The 26,766-nt window shown below is 33.5% G+C and overlaps 1 protein-coding gene and 1 pseudogene across 1 annotated transcript in view; one reads left to right on the forward strand and one right to left on the reverse strand.

The window, feature by feature from the left end:
• Positions 1–26,766, forward strand: part of ABCA12 (ATP binding cassette subfamily A member 12) — a 165,699-nt gene that overhangs the window by 92,986 nt on the left and 45,947 nt on the right. The window contains exons 12-23 of the mRNA XM_011358645.1: positions 3,772–4,028; positions 4,121–4,233; positions 5,467–5,591; positions 7,261–7,434; positions 10,629–10,793; positions 11,136–11,346; positions 12,367–12,506; positions 14,246–14,365; positions 17,353–17,443; positions 19,605–19,784; positions 20,368–20,683; positions 23,470–23,584. Of these exons, the coding sequence (XP_011356947.1) occupies positions 3,772–4,028; positions 4,121–4,233; positions 5,467–5,591; positions 7,261–7,434; positions 10,629–10,793; positions 11,136–11,346; positions 12,367–12,506; positions 14,246–14,365; positions 17,353–17,443; positions 19,605–19,784; positions 20,368–20,683; positions 23,470–23,584 (2,007 nt within the window). The remainder of the gene's footprint in view (positions 1–3,771; positions 4,029–4,120; positions 4,234–5,466; positions 5,592–7,260; positions 7,435–10,628; positions 10,794–11,135; positions 11,347–12,366; positions 12,507–14,245; positions 14,366–17,352; positions 17,444–19,604; positions 19,785–20,367; positions 20,684–23,469; positions 23,585–26,766) is intronic.
• LOC111738711 lies at positions 3,458–3,576 on the reverse strand (annotated as a pseudogene).

Below are 26,766 nucleotides of genomic sequence, written 5' to 3' on the forward strand. Positions count from 1 at the left end.
GCTTAAGACCTGACTTTTGAATGTAAGAACAAATGAGAGTGTTAAAGCAGAGCCCTGGAGACGTGATCGGGTTACCTGGGCAGTTACTCATTGTAGTTCTCAACTGGCGAAGCAACTGGGCAGAGCATACAGTACACACTAGGGACACGGAAGCAATGCATTCTTCATCATTTGCAATAATGGAGTGGGAACAGACCTAAGAATAATTTAAGATAGCATCCACATTTTTAACATACTGTTCCCATGAGGGTTATGTCGTGAAAAAATTTCTAAAAGCTGCAGAGGTGGAAATAAACTACAATTTTTTTTCCCCATGGGTAGAAAACCTATTATCGTTTATAACAAGCAGGGCTGTTATTTACAATTGACAGACCCTTTCATTCTAAGACTATAGGCTCCATGAGGAACAGCACACCGCTAAGTCTGTCTCTTTACTGCTGTATCCTCAGCACCTGGCATAGAGTCTGACACGTAGAAAATGTTCAGTATATATCACTGAAAGAGTGAAGACAAACTTCTGGAGTTTTACAATAAGCAATGCTTTTACTCCTCTGCTTTGCCATCCCTGGTAATTAGTATCCTGATTGTGAGAGTCAGTTAGGGCCCACCCATTCCAAAACTCTATTCATGGTATTTCTAAGAAGGTTTAGACCTTCCAAAATGCCACATGCCTGTTGTTTATTGGTGACTTCCTCTGTTCCTACCCCTCTGTTCCAGCCCTAACATTCTACTCTTGAACTTTTGTGTTTTCTCCTCCCTTCATCGTTTATCTTATCCCTTTTTCTTTCCAATCTCTTTGGTGAGAGGAATAAGTTCCTGATTGGGGAACTATACATAAAGTGGATATTCCCCATAGTGGGCAGAAATACATATAACACAATATTTTTATTGTAACACCTTTAAATTTTTAAATAGTCTCCTTTCCCCTACCAAGAGCCCAGGGAGGAGTGTTGCTCTTTTATAATTTTTATGCCTATGACATTTGAAGTGTATACCATCATGTCACTTACAATTCTGATTCAGGTGCATTTGGGGACCACAGCACTGAGGAATTCAGTTGCAGCTGGATGTGGAATTAGTTATGGATCATTGTTCGAGTTTAGGCCTGAACTTTTACTATGTGGACCAGGGTCGTGATAAAGAGAGAGAGACTCTCTCTATATAAAGCTCTGACGAACCTGAAACCTAGACTTGACACATACTTTGGAAGAGAGAATTATAATTCTCTAAACTTATGTTGATTATTAATAATCCATAATGTTTAAGAAGTTTAATGCATGTTTTGCTTTTAGAAAACAGTGGTAAATAATGACAAATGCTAAATGACCATCAAGTTGCTTATTGGTGGAGGTGTCCCACCGTGCAGTCTACATTAAAGACCTTGAATTAAATTTTTATTTCAGCGAACCAAATCTACTTTAGCAGCATGGCTAGATTTCCATTTCATCTTCTATAATTTTTATTTGACCAAGCTGAGATTATCCTATATAAACTTTTACTGGTTTCTCATACATATATGCCAAACTTGCAATTCAAAACTATACTTTGGTCTCTACTGAGTAAAATGCTCAATGAAAACAAATATATTGGGCTACCAGTATTTATCCTTTTCTATATCCTCACTGGAGGGTATAACGAGAGGTTTGGCTTCATTCATTAGAAGTTTAATCATATCTAGTATTTGGAAAATCAAAGGAAGTAATAGAGTGGCAAACATGTAGTTACAGCTGGTAAAATGATTGGATCTATTACATAATGGAAAATTTCTCATAGCATTAAGACTAGGAAGTAGAATTTTAACACATATGAGACCATTTTTAGATAGCTCAAAGCCAAAAGTCAATTATAATATTAAATATAGTGGAAAATGGGCCAATAATATTTGTTATCTAAGGTGATTGGTGTTTAATTGCTTCTGCCTGCATGCAGTAACTATAAACCTCTCATCAAAGACACATCTGTGTGTCTTTCCCATTTGATGTGAAAAGAAATATTCCAAACATTTGCCTGCATTATAAAATAATTCATTTCTGTCAAAACACAACTTCTGATTAGAAACTGAGCTGCAACGAATGGCACATATATTTGCTTTTTTAAAATGCTGCTCAAAATTATTTGACTTCTTAAAAGAAATAGCTGTGGGTAGCTTCCAAGCACAACTGAACTGGCTTTCCCAGAGGCATAATTTTCCCCCAGAAAGTATGACTTGAGGATATATCCTCAAATTACACAGAGCATAGTGAAGCACAGAGAGTATTAGTGACAGGACAGAAGTTAGTTAATTTCCATTCTTCTCCTTTTCCATTGGGTGTGGGATTTTAAGCTCCTTTAAAGCACTTCCATAGAACAAAAGCACCTAGTTTCCCTCAATAAGAAAGAGGGTAGAAGGTAATGTCAGTAACAGTGTATATGCTTCTGAAAATCTAGGTGTATTTCTGTCCGTATTTTAAAGGCAGCCTTATTAAAATGTGTGTGATTCTCAGGCTGCAGTTTAAAAAAGGCTTTTTCTTGTCAATTAATTTTTTTAATTGGGGTAAAATACACATAAAATTTACCACCTTAACCATTTTTAACTCCATAGTTCAGTCTTGTTAAACACTCCCATATCATTGTGCAACCAACCTCCAGAACTCTTTTAATCTTGCACAACTGAAACCCTATACCCACTAACAACAACTCCCTATCCTTCTCTTCTTCTATTCCTTGGCAATCACAATTCTACTTTCTGTCGCTATGAATTTCACTACTCTAAGTCCTTATACCAGTAGAATCATCCTGTATTTATTTTTTTTGTGATTGGCTTACTTAGCATAATGTCCTCAAAGCTCACCCATGTTGTAGCATGTGTCAGAATTTCTTTCCTTTTTAACATTGAATAATATCCCATTGTTTGTATATACCACATTGCATTTATTCATTCATTTGTCAATGGACCTTTGGGTTGCTTCCACCTCTTCGCTATTGTGAGTAATGCTGCTATAAACATGAGTATAAATATCTGTTCAAAATTCAACTTCCAATACTTTGGGGTATATACACAGAAGAGGAATTGTTAGATTTTATGGGAATCCCATTTTTAATTTTTTGAGGAACCACCATAGTGTTTTCCTTAGTGGCTATATCACTTTACATTCTACCAACAATGCGCAAGGGTTCTAATTTTCTATATCCTTGCCAATACCTATTATTTTCTGTTTTTTTGTTTTTGTTTTTGTTTAGTTTTGATAGTAGGCATCCTAAGGGGTGTGAGGAAGAATTTTTTGAAGTTCAAAACAAATGTACTTTGCTATCTGCCCTTACACATGATTTAAAATATAAACTAAAATATAACATTCATTTAAGAATTTGTGATTTAAATGGAATAAAACAAAACTACATCTTTTAAACTTGGTTGACCTCACAGATTGCGAGGACCTTGTGAGGTTACAATCCCTTATTATTATTATTATTATTTTTACACCTACAGCACCTGGTGTTCTTACGTGGTCTCCCATCCAAGTACTAACCAGGCCTGACCCTGCTTAGCTTCCAAAATCAGATGGGATTGGGTTTGTTCAGGGTGGCATGGCCATAGACTTGTAAAATTCTTAAGAGAATGATAGACTCACATGACAGAAAATAGAGCTTTGTGGTAAAACTGCTGCCTTATTCCAACTGACTTAACACCTACGCAAAAATTTTTGGAGTAAATCAATTTTGGTTGCTTATAATCGACTAAATATTTAGAATGATGTAACAATCCATTTCCCACTCTTTCTTCTTTCTGGAAAGGTGTCTCAGCTTCGAAATTTGACTGAACTTCTTTGTGAATCTGAAACTTTCAATTCAGTAGAGAAAATGTGCCAGCTCTCTAATATGAACTTCGAGAACCTGTGTGAAGAGAGTGCATTCCATGTGCAACTCCTCGAAGCAGCAGAGCTTGGCACCGAAATAGCAACCAGCATCCTATACCATGACAGTGTTATATCTCAAAAACTGAGGGATTTGCTTACTGGGGATCCAGTCAAAATTAATTTAAATGTGGATCGGTAAGTTTTTCCATTGTCTTCTTCCTTGGTGAAATCCCTTCTCAAATTATTAAAATGTCTGGTACAATTTCATCTCTTCTGTTTCACTCCAGGTTCCTAGAACAGGCATTGCAAATGAATTATTTGGAAAATATCACACGATTAATGCCAGCCATAGAAACCATGCTGCATGTCAATAACAGTGCAGATACTTCTGGAAAACCAGGTGTGTCCCCATCCATATTTTAAATGCTGTCTTATTAGTATGCATGTGATTCACATGCTGCCATTTAAGAAAGGCTTTTTTGAAGTTTCCAACAAAACTTGCTTTGTATTTGCTCTCACATATCAAAAACCTAAAGCTTTCAAATATGGTTACTTGTCTAAAGTAAAAGCACAGAAAGCTAGCAGAAATAAAGCAGGGAAATTTGATTTCACAGCAAAAAGATCTTCAAAAATTTAACTAGTTATGCCATTTACCTTGTATTTCTCTGATATATTAAAGTAGATTAGACAGTCGGTTGCATGAGCTAGTACAAAATTTTATTTACTTCCATGAGAATAATAAGATTTAAAAATAAAAAAGAATAAAAGATGCACTGCTCTCTATAGAAATTTCAATTCAGAACCTTCTATTAGTATTCTGAGCATGAGGCATCACGCAATACGTTTCTTCTTTGCATAATACCTCAATACTGAAAAGAAAAGCATTCAGAATTTTGGACAACAGGCAGCCACAAAATTGGAAGGGCACTAAGTCCAAAAATAAAGTGTATTTGCATGAGGGATACTTCGTGAGGAAATCAAAAGGCATTTTGCAGAATGGAGATCGCCATCTGCCAAAATAAAGTCAAAATATTATGCATTAAATGACCTAGATATGCAATAATTATAATCACAGTCCTTAAAGAGTTTGATATTAAACATTCTATTTAAAAGTGAGGTAATGATTATAAAAACCATATATAAACTGTAATGTGCTGGGCAAAATTAAAGAAAAATGCCCTGTGGCATTATGTTGTGGATTTAGCAAACCTTGCCCTATGTTGACAATATTATATGATCTGAGGTAAAAAACATTTTGAACTTGTGTGATGTTATAAATAAATGAAGAGATGTATAGTTAGTGCATTATTTGATCTGAGTCTGTGAGGAAACTGTATTTTCTTTGAATGAACCTTGAGTTTTAGTCATCTAAGGAAAATTTATAACACAGAGCAATCTGTTACCTGGGTTAATGATATCATAATAAGAACAAGTCTAAATCAAGTAGAAATACATCTTTAAGATGCCAAGTTTTCCAAAACTGGGCTACATCTGTTCTTGACATAAAGCATGCATGTTGAATATATGCTTTAGTCCAGAAGGTTTCTCTGTGTTAGTACAACTAAAAAAAAAATTACATTGCAACTAACATTGGTGTTTTGTTTTGTTTTGTTTTGTTTTGTTTTTCTTGAAGGTCAGTTAATAGAAATGTTTAAAAATGTCGAAGAGCTGAAAGAAGAACTGAGGAGAATGACAGGAATGTCCAATAGGAGTATTGACAATTTGCTGGCCATTCCTATCCCTGATAACAGAGCTGAGGTGGGGTGGAATGTTTTTGTACTTATATCCAGTTTTTATAAGTCTGAAAAGCATTTAGTATTTATTGAGCCCTTATCAATAAAATGCTGAGTAATTGAATGCAAATCTGGTGAATTTTCCACGTAAGTGATAAAATTAGAGGCCTGATTCTTAAGTGAAGATTGAAGAAAAGTCCTGAAGAAAGAATATTATCACCATCTGTTCCTTTTCCTCAAGACTTCCTTCTTCTTCTTGCTTCCTTTATCCTCTCCTTTTCTTTACCCCCAGGTAATTTTCTTAAGAAGTGTCATTAGTTCTTTATATTCGCTATCACAATCACATCATCTGAAGTCAATTTGCACATTCTATTATGATGATATTAAAGTAAAATTTCAGAAAACTAACTAGGGTGGGGATACAGAGAGACTATGTGCAATTTGCTGAAACTAAAATAAAAATACTCATTTTTAATCCTTTTTCACTTTTTAAAAGTCCCAAGACAAGGCATAGTATATACAATAGGTATGATCAAGGGAACTCTGGATAATTTGTGGGTATATTAAACATTTTTGGTCTGAAAAAATGAATAATATTTTTTCCTTATAGGTTGATAATAGGGTTTTTCACTTGGAATGTCTTATCTTTTACCCTTTTTTAAAGTCCTTTGTCTGGAAGTGTCATAGAAATTTTCCAAAAGAGCTGCAGAGCTTAAGCCCTCATCCATTCAAAATTTACAAGTGACAGTGTGTGTCATTTCTCAGCAAAGCCCAGCCATTCTCCGATATTGGATAATGTTTTTTTTAAAGGCTTTAAGACTGCCTTTGTCCAATATTTATATTTACTTATGTCATGTTAATTGGTTCCCTCAAAAATCAAGACTGCTTTGCCTTCATTTTTTTCCTCTTGACCTAGAAAATAATAGTCATTCACCTTTTCCCTTTGATCTCACCTTTTGCTCACTTGATACTAAAACTTAATTTCAGCAATCATGTTTTTGGCTTCTAAAGAACAGGTTCATTTGAATAAATTAAAACCTGTAAATGGAGAGCATACATTCTTATTACCTTCAAAAGGAAAGAGAGAAAAGTTTCTACAATCTTACTTTTCTTAAACTTTTCTCTTTATTTCGGTGGCAATAGAGATGACATCTTACTTCCCATATTCACACCTTACTTTTTATGCAAGCATTACTTGTCCAGGGTGGTCACTTCACATTATTGCATGATTCTGGGAATTTTTTCTTTGCCTTTCATTTCTAGACCCAAGAGTTTATTTTACGAGAGTATAATTTTGAACAATTATAAAAATGAAATGCAATTTGAATAAAGTAAGATTAAATTTTAAATGCAGCATAGGTCTTAAACTAGTATTTTCTCCAAAATTACTCTGAACCAGTTATCTTCCTTGGTACCATCATTTATCCAGTCATTCAAGCAAGAAATCTGGGAATCATTGTAAACGCCTTTTGATCTCTTTTCCCATCTTATTTCTTAAGCTTTCCAGTGAACTATGGCTCTCTCTAATTTTATTGATAGTAATTAATGCTTTGAATTAAAAAAGTATTTTATTTTGAAGATAATGTTATATTTTTTAAATGAAGTCTAAGAATATATAAGAAAAATCTCTCAAAATGGACAGATGACTCTCAGAGGATTCACAACTAAAATACTTTTCTTCTTCCAACTTGCAGATTATTTCTCGTGTGTTCTGGTTGCATTCTTGTGATGCTAATATGACCAATCTCGAACTGGAAGATGCCATGAAGGAATTCTGCAGCCTGCCTCTTCCAGAGAGATCTCGTCAGTCTTATCTCATTGGACTGACTCTTCTACACTATTTAGACCTTTACAACTTCACATACAAGGCAAGTTACTGCTGATGAAATATTTTATATTTATACTTTAGTGTAAAATTATTTGATTACACATAGATGCCCTCTGATACTATAAGGAATGAGATCTATTGGTATAGCTTTTGGAATTATAGTTTTATTTTAGAGCTAAATAAAGGACCTTAGAGATCATATATTGCAAATTTGCACATTTATAGATGAGAAAATTAATATTATGGCCTCATTAACTCTGTTTGTATATCCAACTCCAGAAATTAAATTTAATACATACTATACTAAAGTATGAAGTACAAATGTTATAATTTTTTTACAGTCAATGAGCATTAATTTGGTAGTATAAAAATAAAGATTTGAATGAAGTTTTTTTTTTTTATAGTAAAAGAATAAGGGTTTTTGGTGTGTTTTCAAAGAGCTTTTGTGTTTCCTCATCAATTTAGATAGAGGCTACCATTAGTTATCCAGTAAAACAAAACAAATGGTCATAATTAGGGCTTATTAAGCCAGCAATGACTCCGTCTTGCAATAAGTAGATGCTTTATCATTACTTAGTTAATAAAAAAAAAAAAACTGAAAGAAAAATATAAATATAGGGAAATTAGGCTTTATGTTCACTCATGTCTATTGTAAGTCAAAAATATTTACATGTTATTGAAAAAGAACTGAAAAAATGTCTTTCTCTTTTAGTAAGAAAAACTAAAAGCAGCACGGCAGACTTATATTGTTGAAACAGCAAAGGGGATAAAAATATTTTAGGACTACTTATAAATAATTCTTTCCTGAGTCGTCATCATCCAACACTTATATTTCTATAATAGTTTCTTAACTGACTTCCCTACCTCCACACTTGCCCCCTCTCCACCCTACCATCCCTAAGCAGCCAGAGTGATCCTTTTAAAACTGAGTAATTTTATAGCACCCCTCTGCTTAACACCTTCCAGTGGCTCCCCATTTTATTCAAGTAAAACCTCAAATTCTCCAGGATCTGCACAACCTCTCTCCATTTCTAAAATTCCATTTCCTACTTGGCTACTCCCTGGGTCCAGGGCACCACAAGCTGAGGCACCCTTCACCTGGTTTACAGGGCTATTTGTCTTTATTCATCATTGATCTCAACAAGGCCTACTCTGACCATCCTATTTAAGATGCAACCAACTTCACATACAGTACTTTCAAAACTTTTCTGGCTCTATTTGTTTTCTATTGCCCTTCCAGATTAATACTATATCTTTTATCTAATATCCATTATTATTATTTATTTTCTGTCTGCCTCTATTAGAATATAAGTTCCTAGGTCCTCTTTGTTCACTGAAACATCTCAAATATCAACAGTGCCTGGCCCATAGAGGAACTCAGAGAATACCCATTAACTAAACAGACAGTTGTTTCACATAAATTATAATCTAAAGTGTATATGAGGATGTGGTTCATAGTGTAGCGGTTAGTACATCTTTATATGCAGAAGGTCCTGGGTTCATGTCCCAGTGGAACCATAATCCATGGTCTTGGAACAAGCCCGATGTCTGTTCTTGGAAGCTAAGCAGGGTCTGGCCTGGTTAGTACTTGGATGGGAGACCACATAGGAAGACCAGGTGCTATAGACACAAATAATAATAATAATAAAACAATAATAAAAAAATAAAGTGTATATTAAATGATAGTATTAATTTTGTTCATCTAAAAATTTAAGTCTTGTTTTATAATGCTTCTGCAGAGCATATATCAAATCAAATATTTTCTGTTGAGTCTAGTAATTAAACATGTACATTTGACAAGCCGAAGACCTAAATTCTTTTACGTATCTCAAACAATAATAATGAAAAATATTCTCTTCATTAGTCAATTTATTTCATATCAACATAGGAATGCCTAGAATTTTGGCAGAGCTGGAAGAAAAAACAGAATGTTGATTTTAATTCAGAAAAAATCTGATTGCAATTAGCTGCTGCGCTATGGAGGCGGCTATGTCTGCATGACATCTTTCTGACTGAATCTTGTGCTTATAATGCTGGTTATTTCTTCCTTGCACATGCCAAGAGCTTTCCTTCCTAATGGACCTCACATTTTTCCCCCTCTGTCTATAATTTTCCTCTCCTTATTCTTTCTGTGGTTTATTCTTTCTCTCTTTTGGGATTCCATCTTGGAAAGACCTCCTTTGATTTCTTAGCTAAACTCACACCAACCTCCTCATATTACCCAGCCTTTAGTTTGTTGACTTGCTTGATATCTGTTCTTCCTATTAGACCAAAGCCCCTTTAGTGGAGAGAAGATGTGCTGGGAATATAGCAGGCATTTAATTAATATTTGTTGAATGAATAAATAAATAAGAGAATAAAATTATTTTAAAATATTTTCAATGTTTTTTTTTTCTGCATCGGAAAAGCATAATGGGCTTATGATTAAGCCTGTAAGCTTTTTGACAAAGCCTTTCTGCTTTTAAGGAGCATGTTACATGGGTTTGAGCAATAGTATACATGAAGAATTATGTAATTACTATTTGCCTTTTTGACTTTTAAAATAATTTATTTTTGGTGACTTTATTGAGATATAATTTATATGCCATAAAATTCACTCATTTTAAGTGTACAATTCAATGCTTTTTTTTTAGTAAATGTATAGAATCACATTAATATTTCCACAATCCAATATTGGAACATTTCCATAAACTGCTCCCAAAAATCTGTGTCCATTTGCAGTCACTTCTCATTCTGACCTCTAGCTCAATCAACTTTTAATCTATTTTCTGTCTCAATAAATTTGCATTCTTTAGACCTTTTATACAAATTGAATCATGCAATATGTGCTCTTTGTGTCTGGCTTTTTTCACTTGGTATAATGTTTTTGAGTTTCATACATTTTGAAATATGTGTCAGTATTTGATTTTTTTTTTTATTGCCAAATAACCTTCCAGTTTAAGGATATATATTTAGTTTATTAGTTTACTTGTATTGTTTTCACTTGTTGGCTATTGCGAATAATGCTGCTATGGACATTCCCATACAAAGCTTTGAGTGGATATGTTTTCTTTTCTCTCAGGTAAATACTTAGGAAAGGAATTGCTGGATTATGTGGTATATTTATGTTTAACCATTTAATAAACTTTCAAAATGTTTTTCAAAATGGTTGTCCCTTTTAATATTTTCACCAACAGTGTGTGAAGGTTCTACTTTCTCCACATAAATCATTTATTTTTATTCTGTTTCTGTTAGGTGTTTTTCCCTAGGGAAGATCAAAAGCCAGTAGAAAAGATGATAGAACTCTTCATAAGGCTAAAAGGAATTCTCAATCAGATGGCTTCTGGCTCTCGTCCACTGCTTGACAAAATGAGATCTCTGAAACAAATCCATCTGCCCAGAAGTGTTCCATTAACACAGGTAGAAAAGTAACATTCTTGTTAGAAAATCCCTTTTGTCATATTGCCTTTTACGTGAGATTAGTTATAATACATTATGTTACAAATAAAGTAAGTTTAAAAAATTCATACAGGAAAACTCTTCTAATCTGGCAACATAAATTGTGGATTTAAAAAACTGTATTTAATTCATTTTTTTTTCAATTATAATTGACATTCAATATTATTTTATATGAGTTTCAGATGTACAGCATAGTGGTTAGACATTTATATAATTTACTAAGTGATCCTCCAATTAGTCTCGTACCCACCTGATACCATACATAGTTATTACAATTATAAATTGTGGATTTTTATTTTACAGGCAATGTACAGAAGCAACCGGATGAACTCACCCCAAGGATCATTTAGTACCATCTCCCAAGCATTGTGTTCCCAGGGAATTACCACTGAATACTTAACTGCATTGCTGCCCTCTTCCCAAAGGCGAAAAGGCAACCACACCAAGGATTTTTTGACTTATAAATTAAGTAAAAAGCAAATTGCTGCAAAATATGGAATTCCCACACATACCAGTGAGTATACTTCAAAATCAGCATGGTGATGTTACCTCCTAACACTGTCTACTAATGTTAGCCTTTTATAATAAATGAAGTGTTAATCTTCTCCAAGTATAAAAATAGAAAACAATTATACAGTACTTACCAACCATCAAGAATGCTACGTATATTCACTCATTCACTCTTCACAACAACCCTATGAGATGTGCACGACTATATCTCTATCTTAGTAAGGAGAAAAGAGACACAAAGAAGTTAAGGAATCACCTACCATGAAAATATGAGAGCCGTGGTTTGAGCCCATGCAGTCTGCTGCAAAGTCTAGTCTCTTAACTGCAGTACTAAGAATCCGTAAATCATGACTGCATCTTCCTTGCCAATTGATAATACAAAAACAGGCCTTAAATCTGCTCAGGTCATTTTTTTCCCCTTTCTAGAACTATAAATTTGTATCAACATAGAAGAGTTTCATAAATGCAGCAGAACTGTAAAGGTTTAGTGGCACATCAATGCAGTTTACCTGAGCTATAAACTTTGAGATGTAAAACACAACCAACTAAGCTCTTCCAAATATTATATGCAGGTTTAGCGTAGTGATTGGATTGACTCATTTATTCATCTTTTTTATTCTGTCAACAAACATTTATTGAACAGCTCTTATGTATCTGGTACTTTCCTAGTAGTGTGTGTGTGTGTGTGTGTGTGTGTGTGTGTGTGTGTGTGTGTATTTTTTTTTTTTTAAATTAAGTGCTGGTGAGGTGGATCTGTTGGAAGCAATTTTGAAATGTGATTTTCAACCTTTCTAACTCCTCTTGGCAAAATGCATCACTTGTTATGGGCTAGTTTATTGGGTTAAACGTTTATATCTAAAAAAGATTTGTTACTATGCTTTCTAACTGATATCAGAAGCCTCACATCTGTTAACAATGCTAAGGCATATATTTTGGGGTGTAATAACAATAATCTGTGTCAATTTACCATCAGGAAATAGATTCAAAATATATACTAAAATGTTTTATTATACTTTTTTTCTAGCACCATTTTGCTTCTCCCTTTATAAAGACATCATTAATATGCCTGCTGGACCTGTGATTTGGGCTTTCTTGAAACCTATGTTGTTGGGAAAAATTTTGTATGCACCTTATACTCCAGTCACAAAGGCAATAATGGAAAAGGTTTGACTTATAAATCGAAGTTTCTATCTTGCATATTAAGATGGTTTTTAAAGTAGCCAACTTCCAGATTTACTCTAGCTGACTCAAATTTCTTTATATCTTACCTACTATTAACCTTAGCTTTCTGAACTGTTAATAATTCTCCACTTCTACCCTGTATATGTGTAAACAATATAGATTGGGTGGTGCCCTTTGAAGAGAATGAACCATGTTGATACTTGAGAATTAGATTTATTTAAGCAAGACATCAGAGTTTTCAATTTATCTCCAAAAATCTTTTTATAACTCTTGTCTAACTTTCGAAGATTGTAAAAATAATAGCACTAGAAAAAAAATTATACTAGAGCATTATATAATTTAATAAAAACAATTCCTAAATTATAGGTTCTAGACTTCATATTTGGTTGTACAATTTAACATTTTATATAAGAGATAGATGTTGAGAAAGGTAACATTATTAATAATAACTAACTTTTCATCTACCTCATTTAACTATAATATCATTTCCCTCTCATTTTTAAAAATGGCTTTAATGATTCAAATTATAAACTTAATACTTTTCAAATGATAGAATGAAAGTGAAAAAAAAATCTCGGCTTTACCATTACTTTATCATTAAACTATAGTTTCTGTAAATATAACATTATTTTAAGTTGTTTATAAAGATAGACATGAGGTCATCACTGATTTCTAGAATGTTCTTTGTTTTATTAATTGCTTTATTGTTTGATTGACTACACGCTTCTACATAATTTTGCAAAAATGAAGTCATTCCACACTTATTTTCTAAGCGCAGTCTTTTTTTTTTCTTTCCTTTTCGTTTGACTCTCGCCTCCTCTTTTTGTCCCTTCTTTATTGTACTCTTCCTTCTATATAAACTAATGTTAGCATTCATAGAGATGCCTTTCTATAATTTATGCACATTGCTCTCATCCTTTATAAATTATTAAACTATATGTACATTCGTATGGAGAGTTTGTTTACACTGTTAAAATTAGGTTACATTATAATACGTTTTTATGTATTGCTTAACTCGCACAACAATACATTGTGAAAATTCTAACAATTCAATAGGTAGTGTCTAATTCATGCATTTTGAAGATTGAGATTTTTTCATACCATAAAATTTACACAGCTAGTCCTCAATTGTTGAATATTCATTTTATTTCCAGTGTTTGCTTTTGGTTTTTGATAATGTAAACAATGTGGCAACAAATATTCTTGTGCATATGACTTTAGATAATACCGTTTTTATTCCAGTGAGCTGAATGTTCAAGATTAGGAATTGAAGAATATCGTATTTTATTTTAATGACTGTTGTCAGATTGCTTTCCAAAAAAGGCTGTTTAACGCCGCTATTTCCACCAGCAATATATGAGAGTATCCTTCTTCTTATATTCTTGAACTAGGATGTTTCTTTAACAGTAAAGTTAAGTGTCAGTGGTAAAATAAATAACTTGTGAGAACTCCAGAAGACATGCTTTCATCTAGGCTGTAATTTCATGCTGGACATTAAGCAAAACCTAAATTTTCTAGAATTTTTATAAGTGACCTTGAGCTTGAAAAGCTTTCATTTAAAAAGTTTTGACAACATGTTTTACCTTTTAGAAGTATTTCTAAAAGTTATGTCACAAAACAACCTTAAGATACATTTTTGAAATATAGCAAAAAAAATACTAATAAACCAGATGCATTTTTTCTTTCTTTCTTTCTTTCTTTTTTTTTTTTTTGTCTTTAAGTCTAATGTAACGCTGAGGCAGCTGGCGGAATTAAGAGAAAAATCTCAAGAGTGGATGAATCAATCACCACTTTTCATGAATTCCTTCCACCTGTTAAACCAGACGATTCCAATGCTCCAGGTAGGAGATGGTTCTGTCATTCTCCTTCATACAAACTATCATTCTTTGAGATCTTAATCACCTTTATTATAGGAATAGGCAGATAGGAACTTAGAATCTATATTCAACAGATTAAAATTGCCTCTCCTTCAGAGAGTGAGTCTGAGACAAGATAACAGATCTGTCACTCACATTCATAATCGTCCTCACCTCTTGCATTGCAACTCCTCTGTTTGTAATTCAGGGAAAAAACATTTTACAAGTTGATCTTGAGACAGAACTAGTGGTGTCTCTTGTCCAAAAATAAAATGTTATAAAAAGCTACTTAAAATATGCTTCTTCATTTATTTCTCTACTTTAAATACTTTCCTATTTTAATAGGTGCAAAATTCCTAAAATACTAATATTCTAGATAAGAATGTTAAATTAGTAAAGTTCTTCAGTCAAAACATATGACACTCTAAGTTAAAGATTTGACAATGCACCTCAAATATAATGCACCTGGTAGAAAAGTATAATTTGCTATTTTTGTAAAAGATACATAATTTCTCTCCATAATATTATGGGGAAAATGTTCCAATCACAAACAGAGTTATTGGTAATTAAAGGTTAAACAGCAGAGTTAGATCAGTTTTCAACCAAGGGAGAGAAAATTGGCAGCGATGATGTCAAAAATGACAAGGAGCTTTGAGAGAGAATGGCTTGCCTATCAAAGAATTGAGAGAGGTTCTTGGAAAATTGATGGAGCCCTAGGACTATTTGGAAAATAAAAATGCCCTTTTTTGTAATCATGCTCAAGAAATTAAACGTAGAATGAAGAATTTGTATCATACAACCTTGTCAGGAAAATTATACCCAAAAGATATTTTATTCAATTTTTGTTTTGGCTAATAATTAGTGCATAGTTATAATTACAACCTGATTTTTATGATAAATAATATAATAAATTTCTAAAGTAGATACTGAATACATTTAATTAATAATACTTTTCGTCAAACATTTTCCCTACCATTACTAGGAAATTTGGTTTTAATAATAAGCACGTTCATTTTAAGTGGCCTTTTTTTTTTTTTAAGTGAATCTCAGGTAACAAAGTCTATTTACATAGTATTCTATTGGTATATGTATATTCGTAAGTGGGAGATTACTCTTCCAAAACTTTTTTTCTGTAAACAAATTAAAAAAAAAACACATGTTATTTTATAAAGGAAAGTTTTATTGGCTAAAGTGGTAAATTAGCAAAGGACATGACCTATTCATTATAGTTCCCAAGTGTAGTCATTTACTAAGAAACTCTGTGACCATGTCCACAAAGTGATCATCATCTACTGAAAGTATCTTCATTCCGTTCTAGAACAAAATAAATTATTATTCTCAATGATTGAGGACAAATTTATTTCTGCAAATGTGCACAGAATTTGAAGTTTCACACTTTTGTACCAAGACCTGGGTTTGCCCTTGTGAACCCTTAGGCCAATGCCTTAAAATACTGATTTGAAGTTTGTGAATATCCAAAATGATAACCACTTCATAGACTTGTGAAGATCGTATGTGTAGAAGCATTTAAAAATAGTATTATAAATCAGAGAGAGGACTGACTATGAAAAGAGTAATGGGAAAATGGAAATAGGTTCAATGGGTCATCTCTAAATTGCAGCTAGTGCAGTGCTTTGCCTATTGGTAATGCTCTGATTCAGATTTTCCATGATGCATCAGTTAATTCCTGGTAACTAGATTTTAAAGGACTCCGGTTATCATGGTTTATATCTGTGTGACAGCCATTGGTCTGCACGGTACCAACTACTCTTAGACCCCTCAACAGCTACAAATTTATTAAATTAATTCCATTATATATGTATGTTCTATTAATACATGTTATTCTCAATCATTTATTTCTATGATAACAAAACAGAAGATATTGTTAAGAAGGACAAAATAATAAGTGATACTGAACTATCTTCTAAAGGAACAACCAACTTAAGCCTAGCTCACATAAAAACTGGTCATGAATTTACACTAAGATGAATAAATATTTTTTTAATCGATTTGAATTTTTTCCCTTCAACTTTCCCCTTGGCTCGTATTGTGGCTCCCTAAGGGAATTTACGCAGTTCTTTTAGTTCTAACTCTGCTATCTGTTCACTGGGGATAATAAAAACACCACAGGTGTTATCGAAAACTGAGAAAATCAAGGAAAACTTTATTAGACAGTGCCCAGCACATAGTAGGACCTCAATAAGTATTACTGAGTAGTACTTCTACAGTTTTAGAAGTTATATCTCCTAATTTGAAGATAATTATAAAAGCCTTCATATTTTAAAACTTATGTTTTATTTTAAAATTTTTAGTCCTTCTACATATATAATTTAAAATTTTATCATATTTATTTTTCCATGTTCACATGGTTATACTTATTACAATATAAAATAATATTATAATAATTTACATTTGGCTATTCTGGTAAGAATGGTCATTCATCCCTACTTTAAAGAAAAGTAACCTTCAGCTGGAAAAAGCCGAGTGCTTGCTGAAAGCTTCACAGCCAGAAATTGGTAGAACTAGTATACAAATGAGTTGTAATGTCAAATGCATGTAGATATCACAATTTTTAAAAGTTGTTTTTGTTTCAGTTGAACAAAATTCAACCATGAACCATCAAAATTGTGTATACCATATGTTAAAAACAAATGCTATAATAGCCATAGGAAAAAAGACCATTAAATTGAATATAATTTCCTAATGTTGATTATTATGGTCATATCTGGGCACTTTCACGTGCTGACCAATTTGTGTCTATAAACAAGCAAAAGCCCAGCCTTTCAAGCCATTACCAGCCACATACCAACTCTTTCTTTCTCAAAAATTTGTATGCAAGCCTTTGCAAGTTGGTACATTGATAACAATATCTAGTAGTGGCTACTGCATTTCACTGTGGGTATTATTAGAGAGACAATGATTAACATGTTTTCTTCTTGTACTGAAATGGATTTCCTATTATTACTTGTTAGAACACTCTCAGGAACCCCTTTGTGCAAGTGTTTGTAAAATTCTCCGTGGGACTTGATGCTGTTGAACTATTGAAACAGATAGATGAACTCGGTGAGTCCAGATTTACACTGTTATTCACTAGTCATATCGGAAATGTGAAAAACATTGTTCCATATGAGAACTTCTTTTCCTTTTCTTCCATATTTGGTTTCTAGCCAGTTTTTCAAAGAAAAATAAAATCCTGCCTATATCTCTGTCCATCTTCTTCCCAGTTAGTTGTATAATTACAAGTAGTAATGATTATTTGGCTACCCAGTGTCTGTTGTAAGTTTCCATAATTATAATGCAATATATTCTATGTAAGTGCAGCTTTTCCTACAATAATAGGTAGGTTGGTGGGTTGCTAGAAGTAAGGACACTTTTTTTGTGTGTGCTAGCTTGAGGAAAAACAGGTCCTTGAAGGACAAAGAAAGATAAAATGGTTTATTTCTGATTACATTACCATTTTATCTCCTCTGGCTTCAGTATTACTCTGACTAACCCAGAATGTAACTGGAAGAGGTTATAGAGTTAGCAAAAGCAAAACAAAAGTAATGCGAAGACTCAAAAGGAAATAAACCTAAATCAGTAGTCTGGTTGGATTCTCCTCTCACGGTCATTTAAAAGGAACAGGCCATAGAGGATCAAAGGAAGCTGTCTGAACTTATGCATTCCCTCTGCCACATCCCCACCTTCAACCGAAGAGTTGCAAGACATCTAATTCAGTCTGTCTGATTCACCGTTGCTATGCAACCACTGGTAGAGAAAGGGATTGAGAACATCAGAATTTGGCAGCAGTAAAGCAAATGTCCCTCCTCTTCTCTGGAGCTACAGGTACATAGTGCCTTAGGTTGCAAATCAGTGGGGAAGAATCATGCCTACATTTATACTATACAGTGTATATAACTGTATGCACTTTATGATAGCCCAGTTTGATTAAAGAAAGATGTTAGCGATTTATTCTCTAAAAGTACTATTTGAGTAAGAAACCATTGAATCAAAATATCAGAGATATACTACAAAGTTCTTGTAAATAAAATAAAGTTATTTTATCATTCATAACTTTAGATGTAGGAGACGATTTTTATAATAAAATAAGACTAAAATGAACACAGCAGCAAGACTTGATGTCTGTGTAATTGTATATGTAACATAATATCTAAGAGGTTGTATAGTTTGAATTTGGGAGGCACTGACCCTCACAGCTCTTATTTGATTCTGTTTACCAGCATTTCTAAAGAATCCTTGGTGTTTTATTGATTTCCAATGGCCACTGGGGGCCACTGTTCAACCACAATTTTACCCTCCCCCACCAACATCTATATCAAGCAAAACATTTCACTTTAAATTCTAAGAAATTTAAGAACTTGCCTTCTGTGCGAAATTTGGTTTTATATTAGACAATGGAAGAGACCTGTTTGGGTTCAGTGAGGAGGGATTTATGATATAAACAGTCTTCTCAAGATTCATGATGATCAAGTCAGTGAAAATTTAATTGGCCAAGTGATTTATTAAATTGCAATTTCATATTTACCCTTTGTCTCAGTTGATTTCCTCATAAGAAATCATGAAATCGAAGAGCAATTAAATGCTCTTCCAGAGTAATTACCTGAAATAAAATCTTGATTGTTTTATCTAGCATAAATACATATATTATAGAGATAACCCACATACAGTTTTAAATCAAATAATATTAGAAAATTGTAAGTATGTGGCACAGATTCTCAGTTTCCAAAGAAATGATTCTGTAGCACAACTTATTGAATTATATAGTTTATTCATTCTACACACTCTGCATAGACTTTCCTTTGTTTAAATTCTTTCACTCACATTCCCTGAACAAAGCAGGCATTACTGTTTATTCAAAATTTCATCTCTAATTTATAGTTTTTTTCCTAACTACATATAGATAGATTTTTTTGATTATTCATGTTTAGTCTTCAGTTAATTAAATCATAGCAGAATATACTTTTAAGTTAGCTTGTCTCATTCTTTAAAATTGAGTTTACTGTATTTGTAATTAGCTCAACATTCTCAATGAATATTTGCTCACTGGACACATTTTTCTAGATATAGAGTACTAGACATTTTTAAAGTAAATTCTACAACTTTCTATTCTTTATAATCTAGTTTAATATACTTAACCAAAATTTCAATATTTTGTCTCATTACTACTAGAAACGACATTAAATTATATTATAATGTGTTTTTTGTCTGTTTTGCTTTGCTTTAGATATTCTAAGGCTGAAACTGGAGAACAGCATTGACCTCATCAATCATCTCAATACACTGTCTTCCCTTACAGTAAATATTTCTTCCTGTGTATTATATGATCGTATTCAGGCAGCAAAAAGTGTAGATGAAATGGAGAGAGAGGCTAAAAGACTCTACAAAAGCAACGAACTCTTTGGAAGTAAGTGTTAGTCTACTAGAGTTTGAGCTTCTCTTTGTACTAAAATTGGCCAAATTCTTCCCTCACCTCTTTCATCCAGAACTCAGAAAAATAGTCTGGAGGGTCACTGTCCCCTCTGATGTCCTTAGAAACAAGAACCTTTCATGTAGTCAACCAACCATATCGTCTGAGGAGCCTTTCACAAATGCATAACCTTGTTGGTACAGCTAAAATTAAGACTGAAAAGGATTACATAGTTACACGGTAAAGTCGGGCCCATCCTCATAATCAGTCAAGATTATGTATTTTAATGTGTGTGTGTGTGTGTGTGTGTGTGTGTGTGTGTGTAATTTCAGTAAGTGGCTTAGAGTGATATGTTTAATCTAGCCATTTAGTTTGTGATTATATCCTCGAACTCTTGCTTTGAATCTCTGAGTATGTCACTCTCAATTAGCTATTTTTTCTATCAATTAGGAGCTCATACTTACTATCACATTACTAACTTGATTACCTGTGTTTGGCCTCTCCCATGCATACCCTCCAAACAATGAATAATGTCAACCATAAAATAACCTTTCTGCTGTTGTTGCCACTTTATTTTTAGGTGTTATTTTCAAGCTTCCTTCTAACAGAAGCCAATACAGAGGCTATGACTCTGAAGATGTCTCTCTTCCTCCTGTCATAAAATATACCATCCGCATGAGTCTTAAGACCTCACAGACGACGAGAAACATAAGAACCAAGATTTGGGCCCCAGGACCGCATAATTCTCCATCACACAATCAGATCTATGGCAGGGCTTTTGTTTATTTACAAGATAATATTGAAAGAGCAATCATTGAATTGCAGACTGGAAGGAACTCTCAGGAAATAGCAGTCCAGGTCCAGGCAATTCCTTATCCCTGCTACATGAAAGACAAGTAAGTCTGTGCACTTCTAGCCCTTGTTAATAGTCAACCACTTTTTTGAGAACTCATTTATGTCCATTCATTCACCTGTATCAAGAGAAAGGGATAATGTTCGGCAAACCTTTGTCAATGCTGGTTTCCATGGTAGAGTTCACACTATAGAGCACCATTCTACTGTAGCTCCTCTTCGTTACCAAAATGATGGGAACATCTTACCAAATGATCCATGTTTTCCTTATCATAACTCTTAGTATTCCAAAGACTTGGTCTCCAAAATTTGGAGAATTGGACTCCAGACTTGAGATCATCGTTGCATGATTTTTAATGTTACCTACTCCCAGCTGGTCTTACTTTTCTCTCAGCAAATGAGGGAGTTGAATAAGACAATCTTAAAATTATTTTCCAACTCTCATATTTGCTTAAAAATCTGTGAGCGCATAGTTAATTTTAAAGAAAAATTTGATGGGACAAATCATTGATCAACTCTCTAAAATAAATATTATGCCATCTAAAACTATGTTATGTACTATCAGTCCACTTGCTAAGAAACCTTATCTAAAGTGTTTTTGCTAAATGAACAAAAAATGTAAAGATTATGCTTTTAGATAATTGAATTGGAATGTTCAAGAAATCTGCCTGTCAGGTATCACTTTGACCATGGTAAAAGTGAATAAATACATACATAAAAATAAGGCTGGAGTACAACATTTTTTAAGCTCATCCTACACAAAAGCTTGAGGCTGAGCATTACTTTAAAGGAACTGTACCTGTTATTCAGCCCAGTTATTGCAGTTTATATACAATTCAGATGCTTCTGGATGCTCCCCCCTGCCCCGCCTTTTTTCTTTCTATTGATGCTCTGTCTCCCTTGGCTGCTTCAAGAACTATAGAGGAGATGAGGTTATGTAACCCTTTGTGCAGCGGTGATATGGGCAGACAGGTGAGAATTTCTTCAATGGGTTGTCAAGGTGAGCTGCTTATTGTGAAGGCCAGTCAGGACCTTGCAGCCTGAACCATGTGTGAACTGCAAAGGCTTGCGTGAATAGCAAAGACCTGTGGGTTCAATTAAATGAAAATTCTCATCTATTTTCTTGCTCACATTTTTTTCCCCTTGTAAATTTTGGTATCTGGGATGGTGAGTACCTGGATGTTTCTTTTAAGAAAAAAAGTAAATATACTCTGAATTCTTTATGGGAGTATGATCATAATGCCTTATATATACGTAGAAACTCTTTGTTGAATACAAAGTGCTTTCACACATATTATTTCATTTGTCCCACCCAACAACTTCCTGAGATAAATGGAGACAGGTATTATCAGCCATATTTTCCAGAGGAAAAAAAACTAAAATTCAGAAAAGTTAAGTATCTTGTCCTAAGCTGTACAGGTGGCACCTCACTGGTCCTTCAATTACAAGACCAGAATTTTATCCTTTATCCTCTACCGAACTTAAAATACACACTCACTTGAAAGAAACATTACAGGGGATTTGTTATTAATAAATGAGGGCTTTTGCCTAATTTCAGAGCCAGAAACAGCATTGAGGCCGGACCTGAGTCAAGGTCAAATTCATTCAACAAATATTCTTTAAGTGCCTTCCTATGCCAGACAGTTTTCCAGGAACAAAAAAAAATTGGATATGGCCCAACCCTCACTCTTCCCCCACAAAAAATCCCCCTGCATATCTATGATGGTGATACACTTCTGATGCTAAAGCGAGAATGAATGATGGTGATGTCATGTTCCATTAATATTTGCATTTTTCATGGAGAACTTGAAGGTAATTCCTTAGCCTTATCGATTAAAAAGGAAATGGCTTTGGTCCTTACTCCAAGTAAAAGCTTCAATGGAGCCTAATATGCAAAACAGATCAATTTAGAGTTTATCTCATTTAAAACTATTTGTTTGCCTTAGCCCATAGGAAGGAGGCTAATGTAGGAAGCCATAGTTTTCAAAGTACAGTCCCTGGACCAACAGCATCAGCATCACCTGGGAAATAGTCTAACATGCAAATTCCTTACCCCACCCCAGATGTAACAGATCAGAAGCTTTTGGGTGGGGCAATAAGCTTTGTATGTGGTTCTGATGCATGCTCAAATTTGAGAAACACTGCATTTGAACTTTCAGGTATCATGAGCAGGCCACTCAGAAGTGTATTTGGATCCTGATGAAGTTTCCAGTGACCCTCCAGTTAGCACATTACTGGAAAAGACATTTTTATACTATTTATAAAACATCTCCTGAAGCATTATTTTGAGGAATCCAAGTTATTTGTCTGTATTTTAAATGGAATGTTTTGAGTTTTATTTTATTTGGGGAAATTTAGTTTTAATAATCACTATGAGCTTCCAAAGAGTAGAGAAATACAGTAATTTGAGAAGATATAGCTTTTAGCTAGATAAACCAATTATCATCTAATTTTAAATCTACCTTTTAGATAAGAATTTAGTTTAGGCAGAAGTGTTGTGAGCCTTGAAATTATATCTATACAATAATTATTTTCCTGGACAGGGCATACTCAAACACATTTTAAACAATATGGCAATTTTATCTAACAATCCAGAGCTGTTTTTGATTCTGGCAACATTACGGCAAGAAAATCATGGGCCCACTGTTAAGTCAGTTTCACACTTCATAAATAAAGGAATAATATTAATGATTATTCTCAATTTCAAAACAGGAGTATAATTTCAGTGTAAGGATGAATGTGTTCTTTACATATTATAATCTGCAAGTATAACATTCATTTTGGTCACTGGATTTTTTTTGTTTGTTTGTTTGTTTTTGTTTTTTTACAGCTTCCTAACCAGTGTCTCTTATTCTCTTCCAATTGTGCTCATGGTTGCCTGGGTTGTATTTATAGCTGCATTTGTAAAAAAGCTTGTTTATGAGAAAGACCTCCGGCTTCATGAGGTATGTTGAGAATCTCTTCTTATTATAAAAAACATATATTTTATAATAATTATTACTATGATTTTCATTGTGCCTATATAAACTCAGAAAGCCTGAGCCATATTTTATGAATTAGAAAAATATTTTATGCATCATAAAAGCAGCTGGTAAGATGATATTTATTTTCCCAAAATGTTATATAGAAGTTATTTTATAAGAGCTTCTAAACAATGAAATCTGAATAATTTTGAATAAAATCTAAGTACAATTTATGATCCTAAGAGTAATTTTTGCCCAAGAAGTTACCTGTAGGATTTAGGATCTAACAGAATAAGTTTAAATAATAAAAACAATACTATTAAAGCAAGAAGATTGTTGGCATGGTACCTAAATGAGTCCAAAGAAAAATATTAATATAGATATACAGTTGACCCTTAAATAATGAGGGTGTTAGGGATACCAACCCCCATGTAGTTGAAAATCTGCCTATGACTTTTGACTCCTTCAAAACTTTAGTGGTTCTGTAGTATCCGTGGGGGATTGGTTCCAGACCCCCACAGATACCAAAACTTCCGATGCTCAGGTCCTTTATATAAAATGGTGTAGATTAATGCACATAGTCAGCCTTCTGTATCAGCAGATTACTAACCGCAGATCAAAAATACTATTTTACATCCACGGTTGGTTGAATTTGGAGATGTGAAACCCAGTGAAACAGAGGGCAGACTGTATATTGAAAAAAAGTTGCATGTAAGTGGATCCATGCTGTTAAAACCTGAGTTGTAGTTGTTCAAGGGTCAACTGTAGATATAGAGATAGATAGAGATAGATAGAGATAGATGGAGATGGAGATGGAGATGGAGATGGAGATGGAGATGGAGATGGAGATGGAGATGGAGATAGAAATAGCAAGAGAGAGATGATATAGGATATAGAAAGACATAAACACAGACATTGACATATGGCTTGTTTCAGCTCTCAAAAGGCAAATTTTCTTCCCAGTATCCCTTGTCTCCTTCAATTACCTCTTTCTCTATCTCCCACTAGCTCATGATTTATAGACTAAGAGTTTCATGTTATTAGAATAATAACAATAATTATTAGAATAATGTTATTAGAATAATAACAATAGAAGACAAGATCTAGGATGCAAAGCATGATCTCTTCTTGAGCATATTCTTCATCATTGTTCTCAAATCCAAAATATTGAACTTCTTTTTAGAATTTATGTAAAAGCATTGTGTGATTCTTGAATTGTATTGAAATAGAAATTATTTTATCTGTTCATTCTGTAATGAGTCCATTCTTACACTCATGACTGAAAAAGAAAAACAACAAGAAACATTTCAAGACTGGTGCACAATCTGAAATAATGAGATTAGGTAATCTGTTAGTCCACTTGTACTTTTCAGGCTTACTTTGCCAATGCTTCTGAGCAATTGATTATTTTTCCTTACTAAGTACAAGTTACTGCCTCACATTTTTGTTAGTTCAGCATCAGGCTTTCAGGGTTGTCCTAAAGTTTGAACCTATATTTCTTACCTTTTCTATTTGAATTCTCGTTGATCCTCTCATCTTCATTTTTATATTTCAGTTACGATTTGGGAAATATCCCATAAACTTGTTTGAGTCCTGTTGTATTCAAGATTGTGTGCAATGGTTTCTTAATTCCATTTTAGAAGCTCGAATCCATGCCCTGGACCATAATCTGGGTTGCAAGCTCCTACATTATATTTTTCTTTCAGATTCCTGGTATTCAAAAGTGAATCTTGATAGGTTAAAAGAAAAGTTTGAAGTAGAAAACTGTGATGAAAACTAAGTTATTTTCTACTTCAAAATAAATATCTACTTTAAAAATACTATTTGTGGTTGAAACACATAGTAAATATATGTGTTTTATACACATATATACATGATATATATGTAATATACACATATGTATGTATACACATAAAAAACATACACTGTATTATTTTGTGTTTGAAGATTATGCTAAGTGCTTCTATCAAAGAATATCTTCTTTGATATTCAAAAAATATCAAAGCATGATGAAGAGTGCTGTCTTGATTGAAGGCATGAAAGGCATTTTTAATGATGAACCAGTTTCTGTTTGGTAGCTCTATGTCTTAATTTTTAGGCATCTACTTTCAAAATTTCACCACCCGAACCTGGGGGTCAAAGCCATATAATGAAAGACCACTGAACTTGGAATCAGAGACTCGGGCTTTGAGTCTTCCAGTTCATATTCGCTTGGGCCCAATCCCTTAAACTTTCTGAGTGTTATCATGACAACTTTACTCAGCACTGTATTTCCAGAATGTCGCTCTCTCACGGCCATAACAGCGGAGGCGTTCAATTATCCATATTTTATCAGTTCTAAGATAATGATTTTTTTCTTCACATTTTAAAGCCTCTGTAATTGGGACGCATTTGATAGGGTGTTATAATTTATCTGACAGTGTTTTTTCCTTCTTGGTTGCATGTGAAATAATGGCACATCTTAAAATCAGTGGTGTCCTAAATTCGAAGGAATATAGTTTATTTGTGAGATGAATGGAAGCAGGTATGGAATGAGTAGTATATTCCCAGGGCATCCTGTTCAGCCTCCCTCCACTGTCCACAGTTTCAAACTAACCTCTTCCCCTTTAAAGATAAAAAGGCTGATCCCAGAAAGTGAGAGGTGACCTGCTGAAAATTATGGAGCTTACTAAGAGTAAATCTGGGGCTAGAACTGAAGTGTTTTGACTTCTAATCAATCCTTTTCCATATCATAATTACCTTTCTTCTCAAAATCTTATTTTAGTAACATAGACTCACAGGACTTTTGAAGATGATAATAGATAATCTCTTAGGTTATCAGAGATTCAAAATCACTTTTTAATATCATCTTTTTAATATTCAGTTAAGGCCTAAAGCTACCACTCTCTATTTCCTTCTCATTACAAATTAAATCAAAAGGTAGAAAAAAATGACCTTTTTCTGCTGTGATTCTTCTCGAATCTGAGCATGAAAACCAAGTTAGTTTTTATTTCAATGAAACTATCCATCCTTGACCTTTTTATGGTATGACTCCAGTAAATTCTTTTAACTTGCTGAAGAAATTAGGATAAAAATTAATGACGAATAAGTTTATCGATAAAATTAAGCCTGTAGTTTTCTTTTAAATACTTCAAAGTGTCTTTGAATTAGGTTCTGTTTTACAT

Source organism: Pteropus vampyrus, unplaced genomic scaffold, assembly GCF_000151845.1.
Source record: "Pteropus vampyrus isolate Shadow unplaced genomic scaffold, Pvam_2.0 Scaffold42, whole genome shotgun sequence".
NCBI lineage: Eukaryota > Metazoa > Chordata > Mammalia > Chiroptera > Pteropodidae > Pteropus > Pteropus vampyrus.